At 47.6% G+C, this 25,798-nt stretch overlaps 1 protein-coding gene across 4 annotated transcripts in view; it reads right to left on the reverse strand.

Annotated features, from left to right (window-relative positions):
* The window catches only part of SMURF2 (SMAD specific E3 ubiquitin protein ligase 2), a 161,761-nt gene that overhangs the window by 55,718 nt on the left and 80,245 nt on the right, over positions 1-25,798 (reverse strand). For 2 of the 4 annotated variants that reach the window (XM_068264044.1, XM_068264042.1), the window contains exons 2-6: positions 20,934-20,972; positions 16,972-17,080; positions 7,328-7,461; positions 6,641-6,706; positions 3,007-3,091 (exon numbers count right to left, since the gene is read on the reverse strand). In XM_068264044.1, the coding sequence (XP_068120145.1) occupies positions 3,007-3,091; positions 6,641-6,706; positions 7,328-7,461; positions 16,972-17,080; positions 20,934-20,972 (433 nt within the window). Of the gene's footprint in view, positions 1-3,006; positions 3,092-6,640; positions 6,707-7,327; positions 7,462-16,971; positions 17,084-20,933; positions 20,973-25,798 lie in introns of all 4 variants that reach the window. The other 2 variants (XM_068264043.1, XM_068264041.1) reach the window with 1 other exon arrangement.

Raw genomic sequence — 25,798 nt, forward strand, 5'->3', positions numbered from 1 at the left:
ACTGACCAAGTAACAATTATTTGCTATGTATTGTTGGTTGTGTGCAGAGGCATAGGGGGAATCTGAGGGTAGTCACCCCAATGTCAGACTGCACCCTACAAGGTTAGGGGCTCATGTCCTTGTGGGCAAGTTTGCTCTTAGGTTTATCCTTTATAAGACGTGTCCATCGTGGATACGCTCATTGTATGTGTAGGCTGCAGATGCGTAGGGACCCCTCTGGGAAACTGGCCTTGACGCCGGCAAAGGGGTTTATAACCCACACGCCTGTAGGATATGTGGCACCAACAATCTTCTATTTTGGGATGTTGTGTTAGCCGCTGGCTGTCTGAGTTTGGAGCCCAAGTCCTCCTTGCTATGGATTCCACTAGACGCTGGAAACATTCCTGAGATTCTGCTCCATGCCTACTTGATTACATCACACAATTACTGCAGATTAGTCAGCTGCGCATTCATGTCTTTCATACATTCTACCACATGCCAACCACAAGCAGCAAATATTGCTACACAAGGCAGGTGGGATCTATAGACTCATTGCTGCTGTCACCAATGCTGACCCCACCACCTGCGTGCCTCAGCAGTCATCAGACCAGGCCAGTCTTCCGATGTTTGGACGCCTAGCTCTGAGTATCCGGTAACCACTGCAACCTCGGATCCTTGTCCTCGGCTGAAAGGAGTGCAACCTCACACACGTGTCTTATGCATTCTGAGGTGCTTTTATGCTCATCACAGTTGTAAAACGTGATTAGCCGACTTAAAGGGAACCCGAAGTGAGAGGGATATGGAGGCTGACATGTTTATTTCTTTTTAAAGGGGCACTATGGAGAAAATTGCAAAATTTAAAATATATGCAAACATTTACAAATAAGAAATACATTTTTCCCAGAGTAAAATGAGCCATAAATTATTTTTCTCCTATGCTGCTGTCACTTACAGTAGGTAGTAGAAATCTGACAGAAGCGACAGGTTTTGGACTAGCCCATCTCTTCATAGGCGATTCTCAGCATGGCTTTTATTCTTTATAGAGATATACCCCAAAAAGGATTTAAAGAATAATGCTGGCCAGCTTCCCTGCTTGCTACACAGTATTTTGGCAGTTGGACAGAGCAACTGCCATTCACTAAGTGCTTTTGAAATTAAATATATCCCTGAGAATCCCCTATAAAGAGATGACCTAGTCCATCTCTTACAATAAATAAATAGTCCAAAACCTGTCACTTCTGTCAGATTTCTACTACCTACTGTAAGTGACAGCAACATAGGAGAAAAGTCATTTATGGCTCATTTTACTCTGGAAAAAATGTACTTTTTATTTGTCTATGTTTGCACATATTTTAAATTTTACAAGTTTCGCCATAGTTCCCCTTTAAACAATACCAGTTGCCTGGAAGCCCTGCAGACCTATTTGGCTGCAGTAGTGTTTTAACACCACCAGAAACCAGCAAGTAGCTAATCTTATCAGATCTTACAATAAAGGTCAGAAAAATCTGATCTGCTGCATGCTTTTTCAGGGTCTATAACTAATCATATAATGCTAGGTACACACCATACAATATTCTGGCAGATTTACCTGCCATATCGATTTTTTCCAACATAACCGATCTGAATTTTGATTGATTTTCATAGTAGTGAACGGAAATCAGCCGGAAAAAATCGATCAAAATTCAGATCGCAACATTTTGCAAAAAAATCGATCTGGCAGGTAAATCTGTCAGAAAATGGTATAGTGAGTACCTATAGAGGCAGAGGATAAGCAGAATAGCCAGGCAACAAGTATTGCTTAGAAGGAAATAAATATTGCAGCCTCCATATCCCTTTACAGTTCTTTAACCCTCCTGGCGGTCTATTAAAAACCGCCAGGGGGCAACGCAGCAGTTTTTTTTTTTTTTAATCATGTAGTGAGCCTGGGGCTCGCTACACGATAGCCGCTGTGCAGCGGCATCCCCCCAGCCTCTTCGATGGCCTCCGGCGATCAAGCCCGTCCGGAAATCCCGTTCTGAACGGGATTTCCATTAGGGCTTCCCCCGTCGCCATGGCGACGGGCGGGATGACGTCACCGATGTTATCGACGTCAAAGGGAGTCCCGATCCACCCCTCAGCGCTGCCTGGCACTGATTGGCCAGGCAGCTCATGAGGTCTGGGGGGCGGCGCGGCGGTCAGCGGCGAATCGGCGGGTAACAAAATGCTAGCTGCGTGTAGCAAAAAAAAAAATAAATTATGCAAATCGGCCCAGCAGGGCCTGAGAAATCCTCCTGCGCGGCTTACCCCGTTCGGGGTTACCGCCAGGAAGGTTAAATAATGTACATTGCCTGGCTGTCCTGTTGACCCTCTGCCTCTAATACTTTGAGCCACAGACCCTGAGCAAGCATGCAGATCAGATGTCCATGACAAATCTGACAAGATTAGCTGCATGCTTGTCTCAGGTGTGTCATTTGGATCCTACTGACCAGAAAGACCAGAAGGACTGCCAGGCAACTTATTGTTTAGAAGGAAATAAAAATGGCAGCTTCCATAGGTCTCACACCGCATGTTCCTTTTAACATAGCCAATCTGTCAGCTCAAACCAGTCTGGCCATTTTTCCCCTCTGGCTTCTCTCATCAAGGTATTTCCATCACTGAGAACCCCAGATTAGCAGTCAGACCTGTATCGTTATGGATTGAAACACATAATTACTGCCGCGGTAATCCTGTGGATAAGCAGGTGTACTGGGATTCCCAATAAGGTGCTCAGTGAGTGTAGACCGCTTCCTTTCCTGCCATGTGAATGCATAAATAGCAGTCTGCCAAGCCAGAATGCAGCTCTGCATTGTTCAACCAACCTAAAATACCAGCAAGTTTGTTGTCCTCCCTTGTTCCCCTTCCCTAGACTCTTCGCAGGCCAGAGCAGAATAGCCAAGAGACCTGAGCCTGGACTCATGTCTATCGCAACACAATTCCCATACAGCAATTATCTGCATATCGCAAGCCAAAGCCTGAGAAAGAAAAAAAATGACAGGAGGTTTCTCTCACCCATCAGGTAAGTCATTGTCGAAGAGACGACTGCAGTCCACGACCTGCCCGCCGGTTCCAATCCGATCCCGGGACTGGAGGCTGACTGTGGGGGAGAAATAGAGAGCCAACAGTGAGGGGTCAACACTGACAGCGCCTAGAGACCAGCAGCCTTCTGATGATAGAGTGGAAACATAAGGTGTAAGGGATACCCAGAATGAATAGCGTTCCTGTCCGTCTCATTGGTTCATGTGACTGCACAAAGCAGGAATTCCTTTCTTTTCACCCTACAATTTTGCTGTGTTTACTGCAATGTCGTATTCATTTCACAAGGAGTGGGGATCATCACATACATTGGCCTCATTTCACTAAGCATTACTACATTCGATAATGCAGAAAACAGACGATTATACCCATCACCTTGCCAAATTATTATTATTTAGTATTTAGATAGCGCCGACATATTAGGCAGCGCTGTACAGAGAATACTGTCTTGCCACTAACTGTCCCTCAGAGGGGCTCACAAGCTAGCCTCTAACACAGTTATAGGTCAATGTATGTATTGTGTAGTGCATGTAACATAGTCTAGGGCAGGCATGGGCAAACTCGGCCCTCCAGCTGTTACGAAACTACAAGTCCCACAATGCATTTGTCTTTATGAGTCATGACTGTGGATGTCAGACTACTGCAATGCATTGTGGGACTTGTAGTTCCTTAAAGGAGAACTGTAGTGAGAGGGATATGAAGGCTGCCATATTTATTTCCTTTTAAGCAATATCAGTTGCCTGGCAGCCCTGATGGTCTATTTGCCTAAAGAAGTGTCTGAATCACACCAGAAACAAGCATGCAGCTAATCTTGTCAAATCTGTCTAAATTTGTCAGAAACACCTGATCTGCTGCATGCTTGTTCAGGGCCTATGGCTGAAAGTATTAGAGGCAGAGGATTAGCTGAATAGCCAGGCAACTGGTATTGCTTAAAAGGAAATAAATATGGCAGCCTCCATATACCTCTCACTACAGTTCTCCTTTAACAGCTGGAGGGCCATGTTTGCCCATGCCTGGCCTAGGGCCAGTTTTAGGGGGAAGCCAATTAACTAATCTGTATGTTTTTGGGATGTGGGAGGAAACCGGAGTGCCCGGAGGAAACTCATGCAGACACGGGGAGAACATACAAACGCAATGTTGACCTGGCTGGGATTTCGAACCGGGGACCCAGCGCTGCAAGGCGGGAGCGCTAACCACTACGCCACCGTGCTGCCAAATGCCAATTCACTAAACCTATTAGCGCACTGTAAAGTAAAATTACTGACTAGTGAGGTAAATTACTGACTTGTGCAGTAAATCCTCCAAAAATGTCAAGAAATTGCATTTCACAAAAATTAAAGCATTCAGTATTTACCTCCAGCTTTGAACAGCCGGTAACTCTTCATGCGGTAAGTTTGACAGATATAGCAGGCAGCCAATAGGGAGAGCCAGGCAGCCAATAGGGAGAGCCAGGCAGCCAATAGGGAGAGCCAGGCAGCCAATAGGGAGAGCCACACAGCCCTGCTTCTCACCCCATTTGTTCTGATACACTGGAGGGCGGGACTTCAGAATGGCAGAGCAGGAGACATTTGAAAAGGTTTTTCTGTATCCCTTTAGATGTTCACATTTGTACACTGGAATACAGCTCCACCTGGTGGCAGCAGCACATCTAAAGGGATGCCGGGGATGCACTGGACAGAAAAACCCTGACTAATGCACACCGCTTATGGGAAGACCCACAGCTTCCTGCTTGACCTGCTCCGCAGCTGGTGAGACTTACGGCGCAGGACTTAGTGAATTGAAGCATGGTTATTCGGTAAATTTCCGAACTTCTAGCATATCTAGGCAATCTTCGTGGATTTGGAAAAACAAAAAGTGTAAAATACTGAATGCAGTATTTTACCGGCTTAATTACTGAACTGCCCTTAGAGAATTGAGGCCACTGGGGTGCTGACTCTGTATAAGCAGCAGTTGGGATAAAACACTCCCATCTCAGAACCAGCTGGCAATATGCAAGGCAGCTTTCATCATAAACCTTGCAGAGCTAACTGAGCAGTGGCTGGGAAATCACATGTATGTAAAATAGTTAAACTTTATCAAAATAATCACATAGAAAAAATAAACCTTAGAGAAAACAGAGATATATTGAAAGGAAATAACCAGAGCCAGATGAGCACCTGAGTGTGTCTGCAGATGAACTGTGCAGTCTCTGCAAAGAGGTGTGGTGTTTGCCACACAGTGCACACCGCATGCTCGCCACACAGTGCACACCGCATGCTCGCCACACAGTGCACACCGCATGCTCGCCACACAGTGCACACCGCATGCTCGCCATACAGTGCACACCGCATGCTCGCCATACAGTGCACACCGCACGCTCGCCATACAGTGCACACCGCATGCTCGCCATACAGTGCACACCGCATGCTCGCCATACAGTGCACACCGCACGCTCGCCATACAGTGCACACCGCATGCTCGCCACACAGTGCACACCGCATGCTCGCCATACAGTGCACACCGCATGCTCGCCATACAGTGCACACCGCATGCTCGCCATACAATGTACACTACATGTTTGCCATACAGTGCACACCACATGCTCGCCATACAGTGCACACCGCATGCTCGCCATACAGTGCACACCGCATGCTCGCCATACAATGTACACTACATGTTTGCCATACAGTGCACACCGCATGCTTGCCATACAATGTACACTACATGCTTGCCATACAGTGCACACCGCATGCTCGCCATACAGTGCACACCGCATGCTTGCCATACAGTGCACACCGCATGCTTGCCATACAGTGCACACTACATGCTTGCCATACAGTGCACACCGCATGCTTGCTATACAATGCACACCACATGCTTGCCAATCTATGCACACCACAAGCTTGGCATACAGTGCACACTATAAGCTTGGCATACAGTGCACACCGCATGTTTGCCATACAGTGCACACCACAAGCTTGGCATACAGTGCACACTGACAGCTGCAAGGCAGAGTGTTCTCAGTAAAGATTGTCAATAATTCTGGCTTGCTTACAAATGTAATGCAAATTGCACACAGCTTAGAATTGGCCCAATTAAAATTCATTAAATAGCACCTGGATTGTTGACTCTGTGGGCCTGATGCACGAAGCAACAATAAAATTGCTATGAGCAGGCAACACATGCAGGGACGGATCTAGGGGGGGGGGGGGGTATCTTGCCCCAGGCGCAGTTTGTTGAATTCTTAAAAAAGCGGCAAAATTTGGATGGGGAATGGCAGTTTAGGCGCCAAAACCTGACCTTTAGGCGCCAAAACCTGACCTTGCCCCAGGCGCAACTTGGTCTAGATCCGTCCCTGAACACATGGTACCTTAATTGCACAAAGATCATTACCGCGGCTACGTGTGTGTTGCTATGGTACCCCGTGTTACACTGGTGGTGTCTCGCATATTAGCATAGCAACACTTGTGTTACCCAGGCAATGCACATTGCACCTACAAGGTAATGTGCGCTGCCCCCTTCAGTTAGCAAAATTGTAATGCGTGTGGAAATTTTACTGTTGATTTATGCATCAGGGCTCATGTTCCAAATAGGATTGTCTGCCATCCCTTATAGCATCTAGTCTACTCACCTACTATCTGTCCCCGTACGGTGTCATTGTCATTGGGGCCAAGCTTACACAAATCCAGCCGTTGATCTGTAATGGAGAACATACTGTGAGAAATCAGGGACCAGGCTCTTTCTGATGTACATACAATTCTGCACAGCCAGGCATTCTGGTGATCCAAGCTGTATACGGTATCCATAGCCTCTTGTTCTGTCAGGACTCTGTGTGTGTGACTGTATGTGCTGTGACTAGTGGTAACTGTTCCACATGGTGATAGCAGCTTGTGGGAACCGTGGGGGCCATGGAATGTTATGACCACTCAGGCTGTGAAAATATACAGGCAGTCTACTGGGCTAATACAGTAACATCACAGGCCTGTTCTTCACATGAAAATATGTGTAGATGGATTTCTCTGATTACTTTTACCAGCTAATGCTGAAGTACTAAAGCAGGCTAAAGAGCAGATGTAGTAAACAGAAACAAACAGGAAAACAAATGCTGTTAATTTCAGCTGCTAGTCTGGACCTAGAGAATGCAAGTAACCTTCTAAACTCTTGCTGATACACTACAAGTCCCAGCAAGGCTGCACCGCTAAGCATCAACAAAGGAGTGCAGGCAATTCTGTCTGTAGCTCCTGATTGCACTACAAGTATCATCATGCCTGGATAATAGACTCGGTAAGAACAGTGCGACGGACCGCGTTCTACTCACAGCCAGTGTCTTTGAGGCGGTTGATGGCATTGGAGAGCAGGCGGACGCAGCCCAGGAAACCGGCACCTTGTTTCTTGTGGATCTTTTTATGGTTCCAGACGCTGATGGTGATGGAGTCCGACTTCCCAATATACCTGCAGAGGGGAAAGGAAGAGGAAGTGAGAAGACAGGGCCTCTTAAAAAACACGCAAAGCATCTGCCTCCCCCTGTGTAGGACAGACTTGTGCTTCCCTATAAGAATATTCCCATATCTGTGCTCATCAAGTCTGCGTTCATCTCTTGTACAAACCTCAGCCAGCATGCCTTACACCAGACAGATGAGGGATGACAAAAGCAAGGGCAGTGTTGGAACAAGAATGGTGAAAGAGGCAGTGGCAGATGGGCACATGAGGGGTGAGAGAGGCAGGGGCAGTGTAATGTTGCTGGCACATGAGGGGTGAGATAGGCAGGGGCAGTCAGATGCTGCTGGCACATGAGGGGTGAGAGAGGCAGGGGCAGTCAGATGCTGCTGGCACATGAGGGGTGAGAGAGGCAGGGGCAGTCAGATGCTGCTGGCACATGAGGGGTGAGAGGCAGGGGCAGTGTAATGCTGCTGGCACATAAAGGGTTGAGAGAGGCAGGGCAGTGTAATGCTGCTGGCACATGAGGGGTGAGAGGCAGGGGCAGTCAGATGCTGCTGGCACATGAGGAGTGAGTGAGGCAGGGGCAGTGTGATGCTGCTGGCACATGAGGAGTGAGAGGAAGTGGCAGTGTAACAGCAGCAGATGTGGCGGCCTGATAATGGTAAGCTGATGGTAATGCAGTAACGCTGAGTTCAGCTCAGGATACGCCTGATGTAAGCCCAGCCTGCTGATACATTCACGCCGTCTTGTGCTAATTCTCACTCACACAGCTCACCCCACAGGGGAACACAAACCTCCAAACAGCTTCCGGGCCAAGATCAACGCTCCTCTTTTAGCATGCAAATCCTAAGTAATCTTCCTGCAAATATTCCTGCAGACTCTTTGGCTGGAGCAGGTCTGACCCGGGCATTAAAAAAAACCCCTAATCTAAATATACCAGGTGTGGACGGAGCGGTGCACCTGGCACAAGTCCAGCATCGAGCTCCAGGGACTGTCTGAGGTCTACAAACTGCACTGCTGGCTATAGGAGCTGCAGACAACACACAAAAAAGCACTAAACTATCAGCATTTCATTATACAAGATTCCCGGGAAGGACCCTGGTCATGTTTTCATTACACAGATGTCTAATCCTATAAACACCAAGCAGTAATTGCTTTGCTGCATCTTACTGTTTACGCAGTAACCTAAAGAGAAACTCCACCCAAGGGAAACATTCCACTTACAGGTGTGATGAATATATTACTCATAGACCTCTTACAACTCCTGCAAACTCCATGCCTTAGATGTAGGCTGCCCCATCGCCTGACCCACATACTCACCACAGTATAAGAGGCTCCTCCTACCACCAGGGTAGGTACATGCTGCTCCCACCCCCCACAGGACAGTATGCTGCCCTCTGCAAACAGTTAAGAGTTCCTTCACATTACAAAGTAAATGCAGCAAACTCAAACTGACATTTTTAAAACACACGGCAAGCTGCATTTTTGGGAGAAACCCCCCCCCCCCTTTTTTTTACTGAATGATTGGGGGAGTCAGTATGAGCGCCAAAAAAATAATGTGCCTACTTGCATAAAAGAGACCACAACGAAAGTGCACAAGTAATTTTAACAGCTCACGAATAGAAACCACTTACTGTCCAACCTTCTGTTACCGGTTTTCCTGATCACCTCAGCGATATGGAGGCTGCCATATTTATTTCCTTTTAAGCAATACCAGTTGCCTGGCTAGCCTGCTGATCCTCTGCCTCTAATACATTCAGCCATAGACCCTGAACAAGCATGCAGCATATTAGGCATTTCCGACATTGTCAGATTTGACAGGATTATTTGCATGTTTGTTTCTGGTGTAATTCAGACACTACTGCAGTCAAATAGATCAGCAGGGCTGCCAGGTAACTAGTTTTGTTAAAAAGGAAATATGGCAGCTTCTATATCACTCTCACCTCGGATTCACTTTAAAGGGAACCTGAAGTGACAGGGATATGGAGGTTGACATATATAAAACTTTAAACAAAACCAGATGCCTGGCAGTCCTGCTTCTTTTTTGCCTTTAACATATTTAGCCTGAACAAGCAAGCAGATCAAATATTTCTGCCAAAAATCTGACAAGATTAGCTGCATGCTTGCTTCAGGTGTGTGATTCAAACATTACTGCAGCCAACGAGCTAAGCAGAACAGCCAGGCAACTGGCATTGTTTAAAAGGAAATAAATAGGACATCCTCCATATTTCTCTCACTTTGGGTTCTCTTTGAAAGTTCCACTTATTCTACTTTTTTAAACCATACTTCAAGTTAACCTACAGGGATGTAACCTCAAGCATGTACAACACAAGATGATGTAACCCCAAGCTTAAAAAAAAAAAAACTACAGCAAGCATAAAACGTTTCTCTTAATAATGACCTAATGAGATATAAAACTACATAACTGAAATGTAAAAACTACCAATGCCACAAATAAGAAATGCACAAGAGCTGGCACATTTCTAGCATTATATATGCCGGCTAAGACGTTGCGTTAGGTGCTACGTTAAGGTTGCATAACGTGCACCTAACGCAACGCATAGTGGGGTTGTAGCTGGACGTTACATTGAGCCGTGTTAAGCGGCTCTCCACACGTCCTGTCGTGCGTACTCTTGGATGCATGCGGCATCACGTCCCGCCAGCCAATCGCCACACAGAGCGGCGCTCCAGTAAGTAAACCCTGCACGTCACACCGTGCAGTGAATATTAATTAGCCATGGGGCTGGCCGAGGAGGAGGGAAGATGTCCTCCAACACTACTGAGCATATGCGCACAGCCTAACACGGCTTAGCCGCACATAACGCACAGCATGCAGCACATTCAACTGACGTCCTGCGTTAAAATGTAACGCAACGTGGGCACTGTGAACAGCCCATTGATTTTTCATTACAGTGCGGTGGGCTGCGTTACAGGCTGCCTGTAACGTCTCACTGTGAAAGCAGCCTTAGCGGATGTGGAAAACTACTTGTAGGAAATTTGCGACCAAAATAAGACCTTGTTAACCTACACAAAATTTTCCTTGTGTGGAAAATGTGCGGTAAAAGTGTGCAAATGATGCGGAAAATTACCGCAACCGTCTGTAATTTCTGTAAAAGATTCAAATTCACAATGAAATGGATGCATTATTTCAGATGTGGTGATTTTTGTCTAAAAGTGTCTGAAAAAATGTCACTGCTTTTAGACAATAGAGACACATCCTCACTAAGATTACAGAAGTAACACTCTGGAAACCCCCAAACTACCCAACAAATGGGAGGAATAATGGGAAAGATTAGGAATCTGCTACCAGCAGACAAATGGCAATGTGTACATATTTACAGCCACGGTCGGGATCAGGTTACAGTAGGTCGCATCATGAGTACCTAGCATTACACAGTTCAGGAGATTCCACAGCATTTTCAAGCTACAAACCAAAAGTGCAACGGAACAGCGCACAGCAGCTGCTAGAGACCGGCCTCCATCATGTCATTGTTGTGGATCGAGCACACGTCGTCTCACCAACATCCACACTGCTGTTGGATGGAGCAATTCCAGCACCTCTGGCCCCCAGTGACACTTTAGATAAGGGTATCCATGTAATTAAGGCGCTGGGAAAATACAGAGTGCATTTCTCTACGTTTTCCTTCTGTCCTGTGCAAGAATTCGGGTCCACTTTAATAAACAGAAAACGGATTTGGCTGAAGATTAGTACCGATAATCCTGAACTCCTGAAGATAATTGTCTGCAGTGATTCAGCAGTCCCAGCAGAAGATAATGGCTCCTACTTCCAGGCATAAGAGAATCCTAGTGACGTCTAGTGGATGAGGTTACGGTAAAGCAGAGGAACCGGTCTGGAGGATGCTGCGTGACAGACGAGGCAGGTTTGGCAGGTACAGGGGACAATGACTCTCTTATGCCCTCATCCGACATACTGTCTTGGCGGCATTGTGTGTACAGTTACACGGCTCTCGTCTGATCTTTTCTGTGACCAGACCGTGAAAACACCAGGTGTGAAAACAAATCCCACTCATCTGAAACAGTCTACTTTTCCCCATTATTTCATGGTCTTATTTATAACATTATTCTTCAGCTCAATTACCTATTTATTTCCCTGGGTCTGTAATCATATACTGAGTTGGCCTTTTCTACTCCCTTCAATTCGAGATCCCAGAAAAAAAAAATGCAGATGTTCCAAAAATGGCGACTGGTACTTCCACTTCAGAGATATTTACCAAAACATACACCACAACCCAGCAGCTTTAGGCCCCGTTCACATTACAAACGCGGACGGCCACGCATGAGGAACGCAACGCGTACAAACGCACGCCATCCACGTTTGCACTGAAACGTGAATGGGACAGCCACGCGTTTTGGCAAAAAATGCGTGCAGCGTGCGTTCCCGGACCGCACAGGTCCGGAACGCATGCAGTGTGAACATCAGACAGTGCACTCTATGCACTGTCTGATGTCGTGCGTGTCGGCCACCTGCACGCGTTTCCACAACGCAGCTGGAAACGCGTGCAGTGTGAACAGGGCCTTACAGCAAAGACACAGCCTCTAAATGCCAATATACTAGAAATGCATTAACCAGCTGAGCGGTCTGGACGAGCTCAGCTCGTCCAACACCGCCAGAGGCTGCCGCTCAGGCCCTGCTGGGCCGATTTTCACCAAATAAAAAGCAGCACACGCAGCCGGCACTTTGCCAGCCGCGTGTGCTGCCTGATCGCCGCTGCAGCGCGGCGATCCGCCGCGTGCAGCGGCGAAAGAGGGTCCCCCCAGCCGCCCGAGCCCAGCGTAGCCGGAACAAACAGTTCCGGCCAGCGCTAAGGGCTGGATCGGAGGCGGCTGACGTCCATGACGTCGGCTGACGTCCATGACGTCACTCCGCTCGTCGCCATGGCGACGAGGTAAGCGAAACACTGAAGGCCGCTTATTGCGGCCTTCCGTGTTACTTCTGGCCGCCGGAGGCGATCGGAAGAACGCCTCCGGAGCGCCCTCTAGTGGGCTTTCATGCAGCCAACTTTCAGTTGGCTGCATGAAATAGTTTTTTTTTTATTTAAAAAAAACCCTCCCGCAGCCACCCTGGCGATTTAATCAGAACGCCAGGGTGGTTAAAAGACTCACTGGTCCACTGAGGCAACTGATTCGCCATTCAAAAGAGCAATCAAAGCAAGGAGGGACACAAACACACACTGTACACACACAAACACTGTATACACACACACACACACACACTGTACACACACACACTGTACACACACTGTACACACACACACACACTGTACACACACTGTACACACACACACACTGTACACACAACACACTGTACACACAACACACACACACGTACGTACACACACACACACACACTGTACACACACACACACACTGTACACACACACACACACACACTGTACACACACACACTGTACACACACACACTGTACACACACACACTGTACACACACACACTGTACACACACACACTGTACACACACACACTGTACACACACACACTGTACACACACACACTGTACACACACACACTGTACACACACACACTGTACACACACACACTGTACACACACACACTGTACACACACACACTGTACACACACACACACACACTGTACACACACACACTATAAAGCACTCTTACATTGCAGCACTGGGTCTCCGGTTCGAATTCCAGGCAGGAAACGGTTTGAGTTTGTATGTTCTCCCCGTGTTTCCCGATGCTGGAGGTGTGTTTAGCTTCTAAAGGTAACAATGGTTAATTTGCATATATTCAGCAGTGTTGCTCTGGGAGACATCTCAAGCTCACTCCAACCTGAATTATCGCAAATTCTTTCTGTTTTAGGAAAGCAAACTTTTGTTTTTCTTACCATCTTAGTAAGGGGGCTTTTAGGACCATTGTAGCCCCTCACACACTCCAATGAGTTCTGGGTCACCATGAGCTTGCTGGTTAGTCTGAACTCCCCGTGTCTGTGTGGGTTTCCCCCAGGCACCCCAATTTCCTCCCACATGCCAGATGTTAATTGGCTTCCCACTCAAAATTGGCCCTAGACTATGAGATAGGACTATGGCAGGTATTGGATTGTGAGCCCCTCTGTGAGACAGTTAGCGACATACATATGTATACTCTAAAGCGCTGTGGCAGATGTTGGCGCTATATAATTACTAAAATAATAACAATAAATGTGGTCAAACATCGAAGTCTGAACATTATCATTTCAACAGCCATCTAATGGAAACGGATGGTTCTACACATGAATAAAAACCAAGTTTAGCAGCACTTGATAGGCATTTAGTACTACAAAACTTTATATTACAATATAAAGGCGGTAAATACTTGTTGGACCAATTCCTAGATCATCTCCTCCTCTGTGACCTGCAACTGCCCATCCACTCCTAATAAGTCTGAAATACTCCCTCTTTAGTCACACGGGCTTGCAAATCCTGCAATGAATCTGCCGTGTTTACTTCCTGCTTACATGGAAGCAGACATATTGTTAACATCCTGTGTTTATCAATTAGCTCTCTGCCGTAGCAGGGGGCTGGCACAGCTGAGAGATCAAATTACAACTTGTGATTAGTCACAGATAAGGGGGATTCAGACCGGCTAAACTCTAAAGGTAGCCATACACTGGTCGATTTGCCATTAGATCGACCAGCTGACAGATCCCTATCTGATCGAATCTGATCAGAGAGGGATCGTATGGCTGCCTTTACTGCAAACAGATTGTGAATCGATTTCAGCCTGAACCCGATCACAATCTGTGGAGCCGCCGCCGCCTGTCCCCCCCCCCCCCCCCCGCATACATTACCTGAAGCTAGCTCCGGGTCCTCTTCTCCGCGCTGCACCCCGCACCGCATCCCAGCGTACACTGTGTCACACCGTGACCAGGAAGTTCAAATAGAGCGCCCTCTATTTGAACTTCCTGGTCACTGGAGTGACACAGGAAGTTAATGTATGCTGGGATGGAAGCGCGGAGAAGACGCGGAGAAGATGCCCGGGAGCCAGCGGCAGGTAATGTATAACTGTATCGGATCGGCCGCCGCTAGCGACGCGCTCCCTACCCGCGGGCGATCGATGGAAGTAACCCGCACGGCGCGATCGACGGACCGATCCGATTTCGGGAGGAAATCGGATCGGCGGGTGCGTTTAGCGCAAACGATTGGCAGCAGATTCGATCCCAGTGATCGAATCTGCTGTCGAATCGGCGGCAAATCGGGCCAGTGTATGGCTACCTTAAGTACACACAGGGTGCACTTCTGTTTTCCTTCTGTTCTGTGCAAGAGTTCAGGTCCACTTTAACAGATTTCAGCAATGGTCTATGAGATGTTAATAATTCCAAGCTGATGCAAATTTTACACAAATTTATGCAGCATAAAAAAATGGATCATTGCAAAAGCAAAACTCTTCCGCTAGGTACACCTCAATCTGTCTGCATTGCCTGTGCTGCTGGATTCCAGGGTTTCAAGGCAAAATGAACCACAGGCTGTTCTTGTAAAGGATAAATGTTTTCAGCTAGTAAAAAAAGCACAATGCCAGGAGATGCCCAGCCTCCCAACAGAGACGCAGCGACTGCACAGACACCGCATCGCATTTTACAGCAGGTAGAGTGCCAACCTGATAATTGGAAGGATCACACCTTCCAAATAAGGCTGCTATTAACCATCCCTGAGCTGCAGCCAACACAACAGGAATGAAGAACCTCACACACCACTGAATCCTCTACCGCCCAATTCACCACACACTGACAATTTATCTACCACACAATCTGCCACACAGGGGTACAGTGGCTCCCCTACCCCACTACACAGGGGTACAGTGGTTCCCCTACCCCACTACACAGGGGTACAGTGGCTCCTCTACTCCACTACACAGGGGTACAGTGGCTCCCCACTACACAGGGGTACAGTGGCTCCCCACTACACAGGGGTACAGTGGCTCCCCTACCCCACTACACAGGGGAACAGTGGCTCCCCTACCCCACCACACAGGGGTACAGTGGCTCCCCTACCCCCCTACACAAGGGTACAGTGGCTCCCCTACCCCACTACACAGGGGTACAGTGGCTCCCCTACCCCACTACACAAGGGTACAGTGGCTCCCCTACCCCACTACACAGGGGTACAGTGGTTCCCCTACCCCACTACACGGGAACAGTGGCTCCTCTACTCCACTACACAGGGGTACAGTGGCTCCCCACTACACAGGGGTACAGTGGCTCCCCACTACACAGGGGTACAGTGGCTCCCCACTACACAGGGGTACAGTGGCTCCCCACTACACAGGGGTACAGTGGCTCCCCTACCCCACTACACAGGGGAACAGTGGCTCCCCTACCCCACCACACAGGGGTACAGTGGCTCCCCTACCCCCCTACACAAGGGTACAGTGGCTCCCCTACCCCACTACACAGGGGTACAGTGGCTCCCCTACCCCACTACACAGGGGTACAGTGGCTCCCCTACCCCACTACACAAGGGTACAGTGGCTCCCCTACCCCACTACACAGGGGTACAGTGGCTCCCCGACCCCACCACACAGGGGTACAGTGGCTCCCCTACCCCACTACACAGGGGTACAGTGGCACAGTGGCTCCTTTTCCCCACAATCCGCCACACAGGGGTACAGTTGCTCCGCTACCCCACCACACAGGGGTACAGTGGCTCCCCTACCCCCACTACACAGGGGTACAGTGGCTCCCCTACCCCACTACACAGGGGTACAGTGGCTCCCCTACCCCACTACACAGGGGTACAGTGGCTCCCCTACCCCACTACACAGGGGTACAGTGGCTCCCCTACCCCACTACACAAGGGTACAGTGGCTCCCCTACCCCACTACACAAGGGTACAGTGGCTCCCCTACCCCACTACACAGGGGTACAGTGGCTCCCCTACCCCACTACACAGGGGTACAGTGGCTCCCCTACCCCACTACACAGGGGTACAGTGGCTCCCCTACCCCACTACACAGGGGTACAGTGGCTCCCCTACCCCACTACACAGGGGTACAGTGGCTCCCCTACCCCACTACACAGGGGTACAGTGGCTCCCCTACCCCACCACACAGGGGTACAGTGGCTCCTTTTCCCCACAATCCGCCACACAGGGGTACAGTGGCTCCTTTTCCCCACAATCCACTACACAAGGGTACAGTGGTATATATATATATATATATATATATATATATATATATATATATATATATATATATATATCACACACACAACTAAAACATGCAGGAAGTAGAGACAAAAAAAGTGCAGTATCAATACTAATCAAAGAAAAGATAAGGAAACTTCAACTGGGCACCGTTTTGTATTTTAGAAGTTTCATCATATTTAGAGCATCTTCTTCGGTTCTAGCGAGTGAAGGAGCCACTCTAGCTTATATATTTTTATCCCACCAACAGTCTACCCTTTTATTTTTTTTCAAGACACTATAACCTAGAAAAATTAGAACCACCACAAAAGCAATAGGAGTACGAGTCCTGACGGGAGAACTTACAGGTCATAGTGCTGGTTCCATTTGGGGTCCAGAGTGTTCTTCACGGTGTCTGTTGAGTGGCATTGCCCAGACCCATCCACCACCACCTTGGCAAAGGGATCCGGAAGCCCTGCAGTTGGGGCGAAAGAGAGATGGCAGATAACGCAGCCGGCCTTGAGATTCAAACGCGGGGGAAAAAAAACATAATCCAAGCCTTGGATTCAATTACATTTTTGTTTGTTTTTTTAAAATACTTTTTCAGGAAAAAAAACTCAGTATTTAGCACAACAGTCCACAGGTGCTAATCCTCCAAGCAGAGGACATCAAGGTTCATTTGAATTTCCACATCCTCCAGACTTGGTCAGAGCCCAGCCGTCTGGAGTAATGAATGTATAAGACACTTTTAAACAAGCTGAAAAAGGAGAGGCAGTGATGGGCTTACCCCTCCTAAAGAAACATAGGCCAGTGTTAACTGGAATTTGTTTATTTGAGCAATGGTTTAGTCAACACGTTTCATGGGTTGTAACACTTCCTCGGGCAAATCTGTGCTAAACGCTTCAATACCTATAACTTAAGCTTATTTAAAAAAAAAAAAAAAAATTACACATACCAGGTGCCTCCACCAGTACTTTTTCTAGTTGTAATACACCTCCTGTGTGAGGCAGTCGTTTTTCAGTGTTCAAAGGAGTACAACCAACCAGTTCCCGCCCAGCAGAGGGGGAAAACTTTACTCTCTAGGCCCTGATGGTGGTTGCAAGTGGACCTTTGTGAGTATAACAACATATTAAAGTGAACCTCCAGACTAAAAATCGACTCAGCAGAACTGAAAAGGCTTGGTATTTCTTTAACAGTTTCACAGCATCAGAACTTTGTTTCTCTTATACAAGCCTCATTTTTAGCTGCACAGAAGAAAACTGCCCGGGCATTTTTCCCTGATGCTGTGCAAAGCATGATGGGATTTCTGATGTTCTCGTTCTGCTGTTTTGGTGCAATTTTTTTTTTTCTACATTTTGAATTTGACATTTGAAGCCTAGCGCGTGCAGCTGGGAGGGGTTATCAGGAAACAGGACAGTTGGAACTGTGTCTTATGCTCCCTGTCACCTCCTTTCAACCAAAAAGATGGCTGCCCCCATGACAAAGATGGCAGCCCCCATGAATCACAAACATTTGCCTGTTCTTTTAAAACAGGGTGGGTAAGAGATTATATTACCTATCTATTCTAATTAACATAACTAATGTAACTTAATGACAGTATGTTTGTTTAGGCTGAAGTTCCCCTTTAAGAAATGATCAACCAACTTGGAGGAAAAGCACCATTGGGCTCCTTGTCTCTCATTGTTCCCTGCAGCAACATGGCCATGGCAGTGACATGGTCTATTTAACAGGAGGAGGGGTTTGTTTCAACTGTTCCACCAACTGAAACCAAGTCTCCCTACTAGACACTAAAAATCAGAGATGAGCAATGAGTAAATACTGAATAAACACTGCAATGAGTAATTTTTTCATACAAAAAAAAAAACACTAAATAACCCCTTGATTATTTATTCCTTATTAAAGGGAAATGCAGGAGGAGGAAAGGAAAAACCCCATTTTGGTCAATTGGGGGTGAGCAAGAGCGGCGGTTCTAAAGCCACTAATCTGCAGTTTAAACAATTTTCAATTGATTCCCTATTAGAATCAACAAAAAAAAACAAAAAACTATGTATTTTGTGTGGTAGGAAAGGACTCCTCTGAATTGATTCCAATGAGAGCAATCAATCATTTTGGAACATATGCATAATTACGTGCGTAAAGTCGTACGCACAATGAGTATAGCATAATGCATTCCATGTAATGTACTGCATTCTGCTCCACTCATTGTGCTGTACCCTCAATAGGGTGGAAATCTACAATTGTATAACCAGGTCTAGAGAAGTAGCTTATCTGTCTTAATACAGTAAAAAGAATAAAATGCATCAACAAACTCATACTCTACGAGACACAATGCTTTCAATAGCAGAAAAAACTGTTTCCAGCAACATAGTAAAAGCATAATATAAGCACGGAAAAAATAAGCATGCAAGGTTAAATGCAATAACTGATAACTTGGGGCCATTTTATTTCACACTTACCGAAAATCTAATTTTACACTTCCTGAAGCCGTCCCTTAGGACTCTTTTCCACTAGCAATCGCTAGCGTTCACGCTGAACGCTAGCGATTACTGAATCGCAGTATGCAGGAAAGTTCCGGCGATTGCGGTCACGATTTTGCTATGCTGTAGTGTGTATAGCAAAATCGCGGCAAATATCGCTCCGCAGCGCGATCGCGTTTGAGGCAAAAACGAATCGTGTTAGTGGAAATAACCTACCGCGATTCCTATGTTATTTAGCAAACCGTAGCGATTTTAAAAAAAATCACTAGCTGTTTGTGATTTTGCGATTCAGCATTGTAAACGCCGCTAGTGGAAAAGGGCCCTTAAAGAGTAACTGTCAGGCTGCAGAAGCTAATTTAAACCTCTATTCTCCTGTGTTAAACAGTTTAGAAGGAAGCCAAAAAGGTATTAGTGAAGATAAAAATCTCTCTTACTTTTGATGTGTGCTTATCAGCAAAGCTGTTAGACCCAAGAGGACGCAAGCCGCATACTATACTGCAAAGCATTCTGGGGCCCTCCCCTCGGCTGCTAATGAGACGTTACAGCAGCTTGTAATCAGTCCAGCCCGTAGCACTGATAAATCTCCGGGCAGAGTACACTGCAGGAGTCAGCTATTGTTCCTAGCCACATGGCTAATTAATATTCACTGCACACTGTGTTATTCAGTACGAGCTTTTCTGTGATCAGGAAGCAGGCAGGACATGACGACACAATTGGCTTCATAGAAGACAGAAAAACATGGAACCTGCCATGAGCTGTCAGGAGCATCATTCTCTGCATATACTATATAAAAATTCTGTGAAGTACAAACGTGGACAGTGAAATGCATATGTAATGTAAGTACAGCCAATCTTTAGCTACTGATATATGTGTTTATTTTCTCTGAGACCTTATACCTAACAGCTCCTCTTTAAAGTTACTGACACTAAACCTTATGTGAACTTCACATAAATAATAAAGTCATATATCCCAATATAAAATATCCATGGTCACGTGACTGCAAAGAATTCTTCCATCCGCGCCAACTGTAAAGTTGTTGTGGATCGAAGAATTTGTTGCCACTACAGTGACCCTGAAAGTACACAGGGATAGATCCTTGCGCACTGCATTTAAATCCTACATATGTGTGGTTCGACCCCCATTTTTGTCATGGTCATGTGACAGCAGACAAGCCAGGTTCCATTTGTACTGCTTGGCAGCCTGGCTGTCTTGGCCACTCCCTCGCTCATAAGGCCTTGAATAGGGCGGGTCAGTGCCTGTTCAGATATATTACATGTGCTAAGGCCTTTTGCAGAGGGACAGTTACTGGTAGACAGGGAGACATCCCCTCCTTTGGAGTGGGTGTATTAGAAGCTCCCCAAGCCACACCCCATCCCACAAGCAGCCCAGGCACACAGGGTGTTGCAAAAGAATGGCGAGTAGCTGTTCTACCACACACCCTTCCACAGGCAGTTTAAGTCAGATCCCTTGGCACACAGAGTCTTGCAGAAGAATTAGGACTAACTGTGCCAAAGCCCTTCCTATAAGCAGCCAAGGTGAGGCCCCTTCCCACAGGGTCTTCAGAAGAATGGTGAGAAGTCGTATACACCACACCCCCTCCCAAAGCTTGTGTCAGGCCCTTCCCATAATACCCTAGAAGGAAGGCGTATTGCCTGCCATTGGCATCCCTTGAAGCATTAGAGGTGGGTGGGTAGGTTCATTTCTTCCAGTGTTGAAGGGGTTATGGAGAAGCCTCTGGTCACATGACTGAAAGCTGTAGAACATGAAAGTGTTCGTGATTTTCTTTTTGCATACAGTCTGAGGATGTCATCACCGTAAACCAGGAAGAAACAGAACGATGGTGGTACTCACTGAAAAAATCCTTCTTCACCAGATTCTTCGCACACAGCACTGAAAAAGAGGAACAAGCCAATTAATTTATATCCAAAAGGCGTGAAGACATAAAATATTTAAATAATAAAAAAATTACATTGTGGGAGGAGTCATTTAATTTTCGATTGAGATCAAACTGGTAACTAAATCACATACGTGTGTGCGTTATATGACATCAGTATACCATTCAGATTTCTCCACTGAGAGCATAATCTACCATGAGTACGGATTGCGTGTACTAGCCTTAACAGGTTGTCACTACTGTGTATCCCACTAGGCAGATTTCCCATCATACCCTGTGACAACGGTAACCATGCACAGGTTCTAAGCTTTCCCTTCTTGTATCAAACAAGATTCTCAGGTGTGTAAAGAGTAAAATGTTTACGGATAATGCTGCCTAACTTCATATCCTTAGTGCTTTCATGGCTTATAGAAGCAGAAACAGATTATGGTGAAATTGGGCCCTAGGCAAGGACAAACTTTGATTCCACCCTTGATGGCCACTTTTTGAGATTTGGTGGGGGCTAGCCTCAACTAGGGCCTTCGTTTCTCTCAAGGACCTGGGTTCCCTCCTAAGTTGCCTTGATGATGATCCAGCTCTGCATAGGAGAGTAGTACTGAATGTAGGTAATGGGCAATCCAAAAAACATGGCACATGTTCTAACCTTGCCACCACTGTCCAAAAAACGACTCATTTATCGCAGTCTTTGTTCCTGTTGGTGATGGTCACAGACAGCAATAAGAAAGAAGGTTCAAACTATTTTTCACATTATTCCCAGTAGATAAATAAGTCCCTTCACACAACAACTAACAATACCCAATGGAGGGTGGCCTACATGTGTTCCTGTCCAACACATCTTCATACTGCAGTCATGTGGTAATGTTCAGAATACAGTATACCAATGATTCATCTCCAAGGTTGTTTGACTACTGCCTGTTCTGACTAGATTGCATTAATATTTCCATACACAGCTCGCAAGCAAACACCACAAGACCATGCCAAGCAAAACAGGGTAAATTCCAACCACCACAGCAATATGTCTGCCGAGGGAAACGTTTCAAAGTGTTAAACAACCAAACTGTGCCTTCACTCTTGGGGTGATGTCAATGGTGAGACCTCTGGACTTCATAGTTCCCAGTTCTGTTCACTTGCCCCACCTATGACCAAGGTACCAATGTCAATAAGCTGGATTAATCTTTGTATTGGAGACTGATAGTGAGAGCTCTGCTCTCTTGTTACAGAGTGGGAAATCGGTAAAACCTTGCAAATAACAGGTGTGCTTTCTGTACTACAGCCAGGATATTTCCAGACTGAGCAGGTTGGTCATTTAGACACAGCGTCCCACTAAGGTGCGTCTATTGTCAGGAAGCTGAAGTGTCACATGGTCTGTGCAGCTATCCAATCAAATACAATGGCACACCAGGGTTCTTCCTTAAGAGCTTGGAGGTAAACTAAAGTGATCTCCAGTGGATTTTAATGGAAAATGCTTTTGGAATCGGACATTCACCCCTAATAAGCAACCAAACTCCTAGCATCTAGCTGTTCTGAGAGGATTCTCTGTCCCAGTTTTCCAGGAATGTTGGACGCTTGTGGCGACTATGTACAAGGTCACCAGAGCAGGACGGACTGACCCATTCTGAGAAGGAGCGCCCAGATAGAGCTGTCTGTAACAGAGGTTATAAAGGGATACACTGAACAGGCAAAGGAGGGAGGGAAGTAAAGCTTCATGCAGCAATGACATTACTGTACAACACCACAGTGTATTCTGCATATCAAATGGAAAGGCCAAAGATCCTGTGTATAATATTCTGTGCCCCCCCTCCCCAAGTGTCAGTGTGTCACTGTTCTGTGGCACCCAAGTGTCAGTGTGTCACTGTTCTGTGGCACCCAAGTGTCAGTGTGTCACTGTTCTGTGGCACCCAAGTGTCAGTGTGTCACTGTTCTGTGGCACCCAAGTGTCAGTGTGTCACTGTTCTGTGGCACCCAAGTGTCAGTGTGTCACTGTTCTGTGGCACCCAAGTGTCAGTGTGTCACTGTTCTGTGGCACCCAAGTGTCAGTGTGTCACTGTTCTGTGGCACCCAAGTGTCAGTGTGTCACTGTTCTGTGGCACCCAAGTGTCAGTGTGTCACTGTTCTGTGGCACCCAAGTGTCAGTGTGTCACTGTTCTGTGGCACCCAAGTGTCAGTGTGTCACTGTTCTGTGGCACCCAAGTGTCAGTGTGTCACTGTTCTGTGGCACCCAAGTGTCAGTGTGTCACTGTTCTGTGGCACCCAAGTGTCAGTGTGTCACTGTTCTGTGGCACCCAAGTGTCAGTGTGTCACTGTTCTGTGGCACCCAAGTGTCAGTGTGTCACTGTTCTGTGGCACCCAAGTGTCAGTGTGTCACTGTTCTGTGGCACCCAAGTGTCAGTGTGTCACTGTTCTGTGGCACCCAAGTGTCAGTGTGTCACTGTTCTGTGGCACCCAAGTGTCAGTGTGTCACTGTTCTGTGGCACCCAAGTGTCAGTGTGTCACTGTTCTGTGGCACCCAAGTGTCAGTGTGTCACTGTTCTGTGGCACCCAAGTGTCAGTGTGTCACTGTTCTGTGGCACCCAAGTGTCAGTGTGTCACTGTTCTGTGGCACCCAAGTGTCAGTGTGTCACTGTTCTGTGGCACCCAAGTGTCAGTGTGTCACTGTTCTGTGGCACCCAAGTGTCAGTGTGTCACTGTTCTGTGGCACCCAAGTGTCAGTGTGTCACTGTTCTGTGGCACCCAAGTGTCAGTGTGTCACTGTTCTGTGGCACCCAAGTGTCAGTGTGTCACTGTTCTGTGGCACCCAAGTGTCAGTGTGTCACTGTTCTGTGGCACCCAAGTGTCAGTGTGTCACTGTTCTGTGGCACCCAAGTGTCAGTGTGTCACTGTTCTGTGGCACCCAAGTGTCAGTGTGTCACTGTTCTGTGGCACCCAAGTGTCAGTGTGTCACTGTTCTGTGGCACCCAAGTGTCAGTGTGTCACTGTTCTGTGGCACCCAAGTGTCAGTGTGTCACTGTTCTGTGGCACCCAAGTGTCAGTGTGTCACTGTTCTGTGGCACCCAAGTGTCAGTGTGTCACTGTTCTGTGGCACCCAAGTGTCAGTGTGTCACTGTTCTGTGGCACCCAAGTGTCAGTGTGTCACTGTTCTGTGGCACCCAAGTGTCAGTGTGTCACTGTTCTGTGGCACCCAAGTGTCAGTGTGTCACTGTTCTGTGGCACCCAAGTGTCAGTGTGTCACTGTTCTGTGGCACCCAAGTGTCAGTGTGTCACTGTTCTGTGGCACCCAAGTGTCAGTGTGTCACTGTTCTGTGGCACCCAAGTGTCAGTGTGTCACTGTTCTGTGGCACCCAAGTGTCAGTGTGTCACTGTTCTGTGGCACCCAAGTGTCAGTGTGTCACTGTTCTGTGGCACCCAAGTGTCAGTGTGTCACTGTTCTGTGGCACCCAAGTGTCAGTGTGTCACTGTTCTGTGGCACCCAAGTGTCAGTGTGTCACTGTTCTGTGGCACCCAAGTGTCAGTGTGTCACTGTTCTGTGGCACCCAAGTGTCAGTGTGTCACTGTTCTGTGGCACCCAAGTGTCAGTGTGTCACTGTTCTGTGGCACCCAAGTGTCAGTGTGTCACTGTTCTGTGGCACCCAAGTGTCAGTGTGTCACTGTTCTGTGGCACCCAAGTGTCAGTGTGTCACTGTTCTGTGGCACCCAAGTGTCAGTGTGTCACTGTTCTGTGGCACCCAAGTGTCAGTGTGTCACTGTTCTGTGGCACCCAAGTGTCAGTGTGTCACTGTTCTGTGGCACCCAAGTGTCAGTGTGTCACTGTTCTGTGGCACCCAAGTGTCAGTGTGTCACTGTTCTGTGGCACCCAAGTGTCAGTGTGTCACTGTTCTGTGGCACCCAAGTGTCAGTGTGTCACTGTTCTGTGGCACCCAAGTGTCAGCGTGTCACTGTTCTGTGGCACCCAAGTGTCAGCGTGTCACTGTTCTGTGGCACCCAAGTGTCAGCGTGTCACTGTTCTGTGGCACCCAAGTGTCAGCGTGTCACTGTTCTGTGGCACCCAAGTGTCAGCGTGTCACTGTTCTGTGGCACCCAAGTGTCAGCGTGTCACTGTTCTGTGGCACCCAAGTGTCAGCGTGTCACTGTTCTGTGGCACCCAAGTGTCAGCGTGTCACTGTTCTGTGGCACCCAAGTGTCAGCGTGTCACTGTTCTGTGGCACCCAAGTGTCAGCGTGTCACTGTTCTGTGGCACCCAAGTGTCAGCGTGTCACTGTTCTGTGGCACCCAAGTGTCAGCGTGTCACTGTTCTGTGGCACCCAAGTGTCAGCGTGTCACTGTTCTGTGGCACCCAAGTGTCAGCGTGTCACTGTTCTGTGGCACCCAAGTGTCAGCGTGTCACTGTTCTGTGGCACCCAAGTGTCAGCGTGTCACTGTTCTGTGGCACCCAAGTGTCAGCGTGTCACTGTTCTGTGGCACCCAAGTGTCAGCGTGTCACTGTTCTGTGGCACCCAAGTGTCAGCGTGTCACTGTTCTGTGGCACCCAAGTGTCAGCGTGTCACTGTTCTGTGGCACCCAAGTGTCAGCGTGTCACTGTTCTGTGGCACCCAAGTGTCAGCGTGTCACTGTTCTGTGGCACCCAAGTGTCAGCGTGTCACTGTTCTGTGGCACCCAAGTGTCAGCGTGTCACTGTTCTGTGGCACCCAAGTGTCAGCGTGTCACTGTTCTGTGGCACCCAAGTGTCAGCGTGTCACTGTTCTGTGGCACCCAAGTGTCAGCGTGTCACTGTTCTGTGGCACCCAAGTGTCAGCGTGTCACTGTTCTGTGGCACCCAAGTGTCAGC

This window comes from Hyperolius riggenbachi, chromosome 12, assembly GCF_040937935.1.
Source record: "Hyperolius riggenbachi isolate aHypRig1 chromosome 12, aHypRig1.pri, whole genome shotgun sequence".
In the NCBI taxonomy this organism is placed as follows: domain Eukaryota; kingdom Metazoa; phylum Chordata; class Amphibia; order Anura; family Hyperoliidae; genus Hyperolius; species Hyperolius riggenbachi.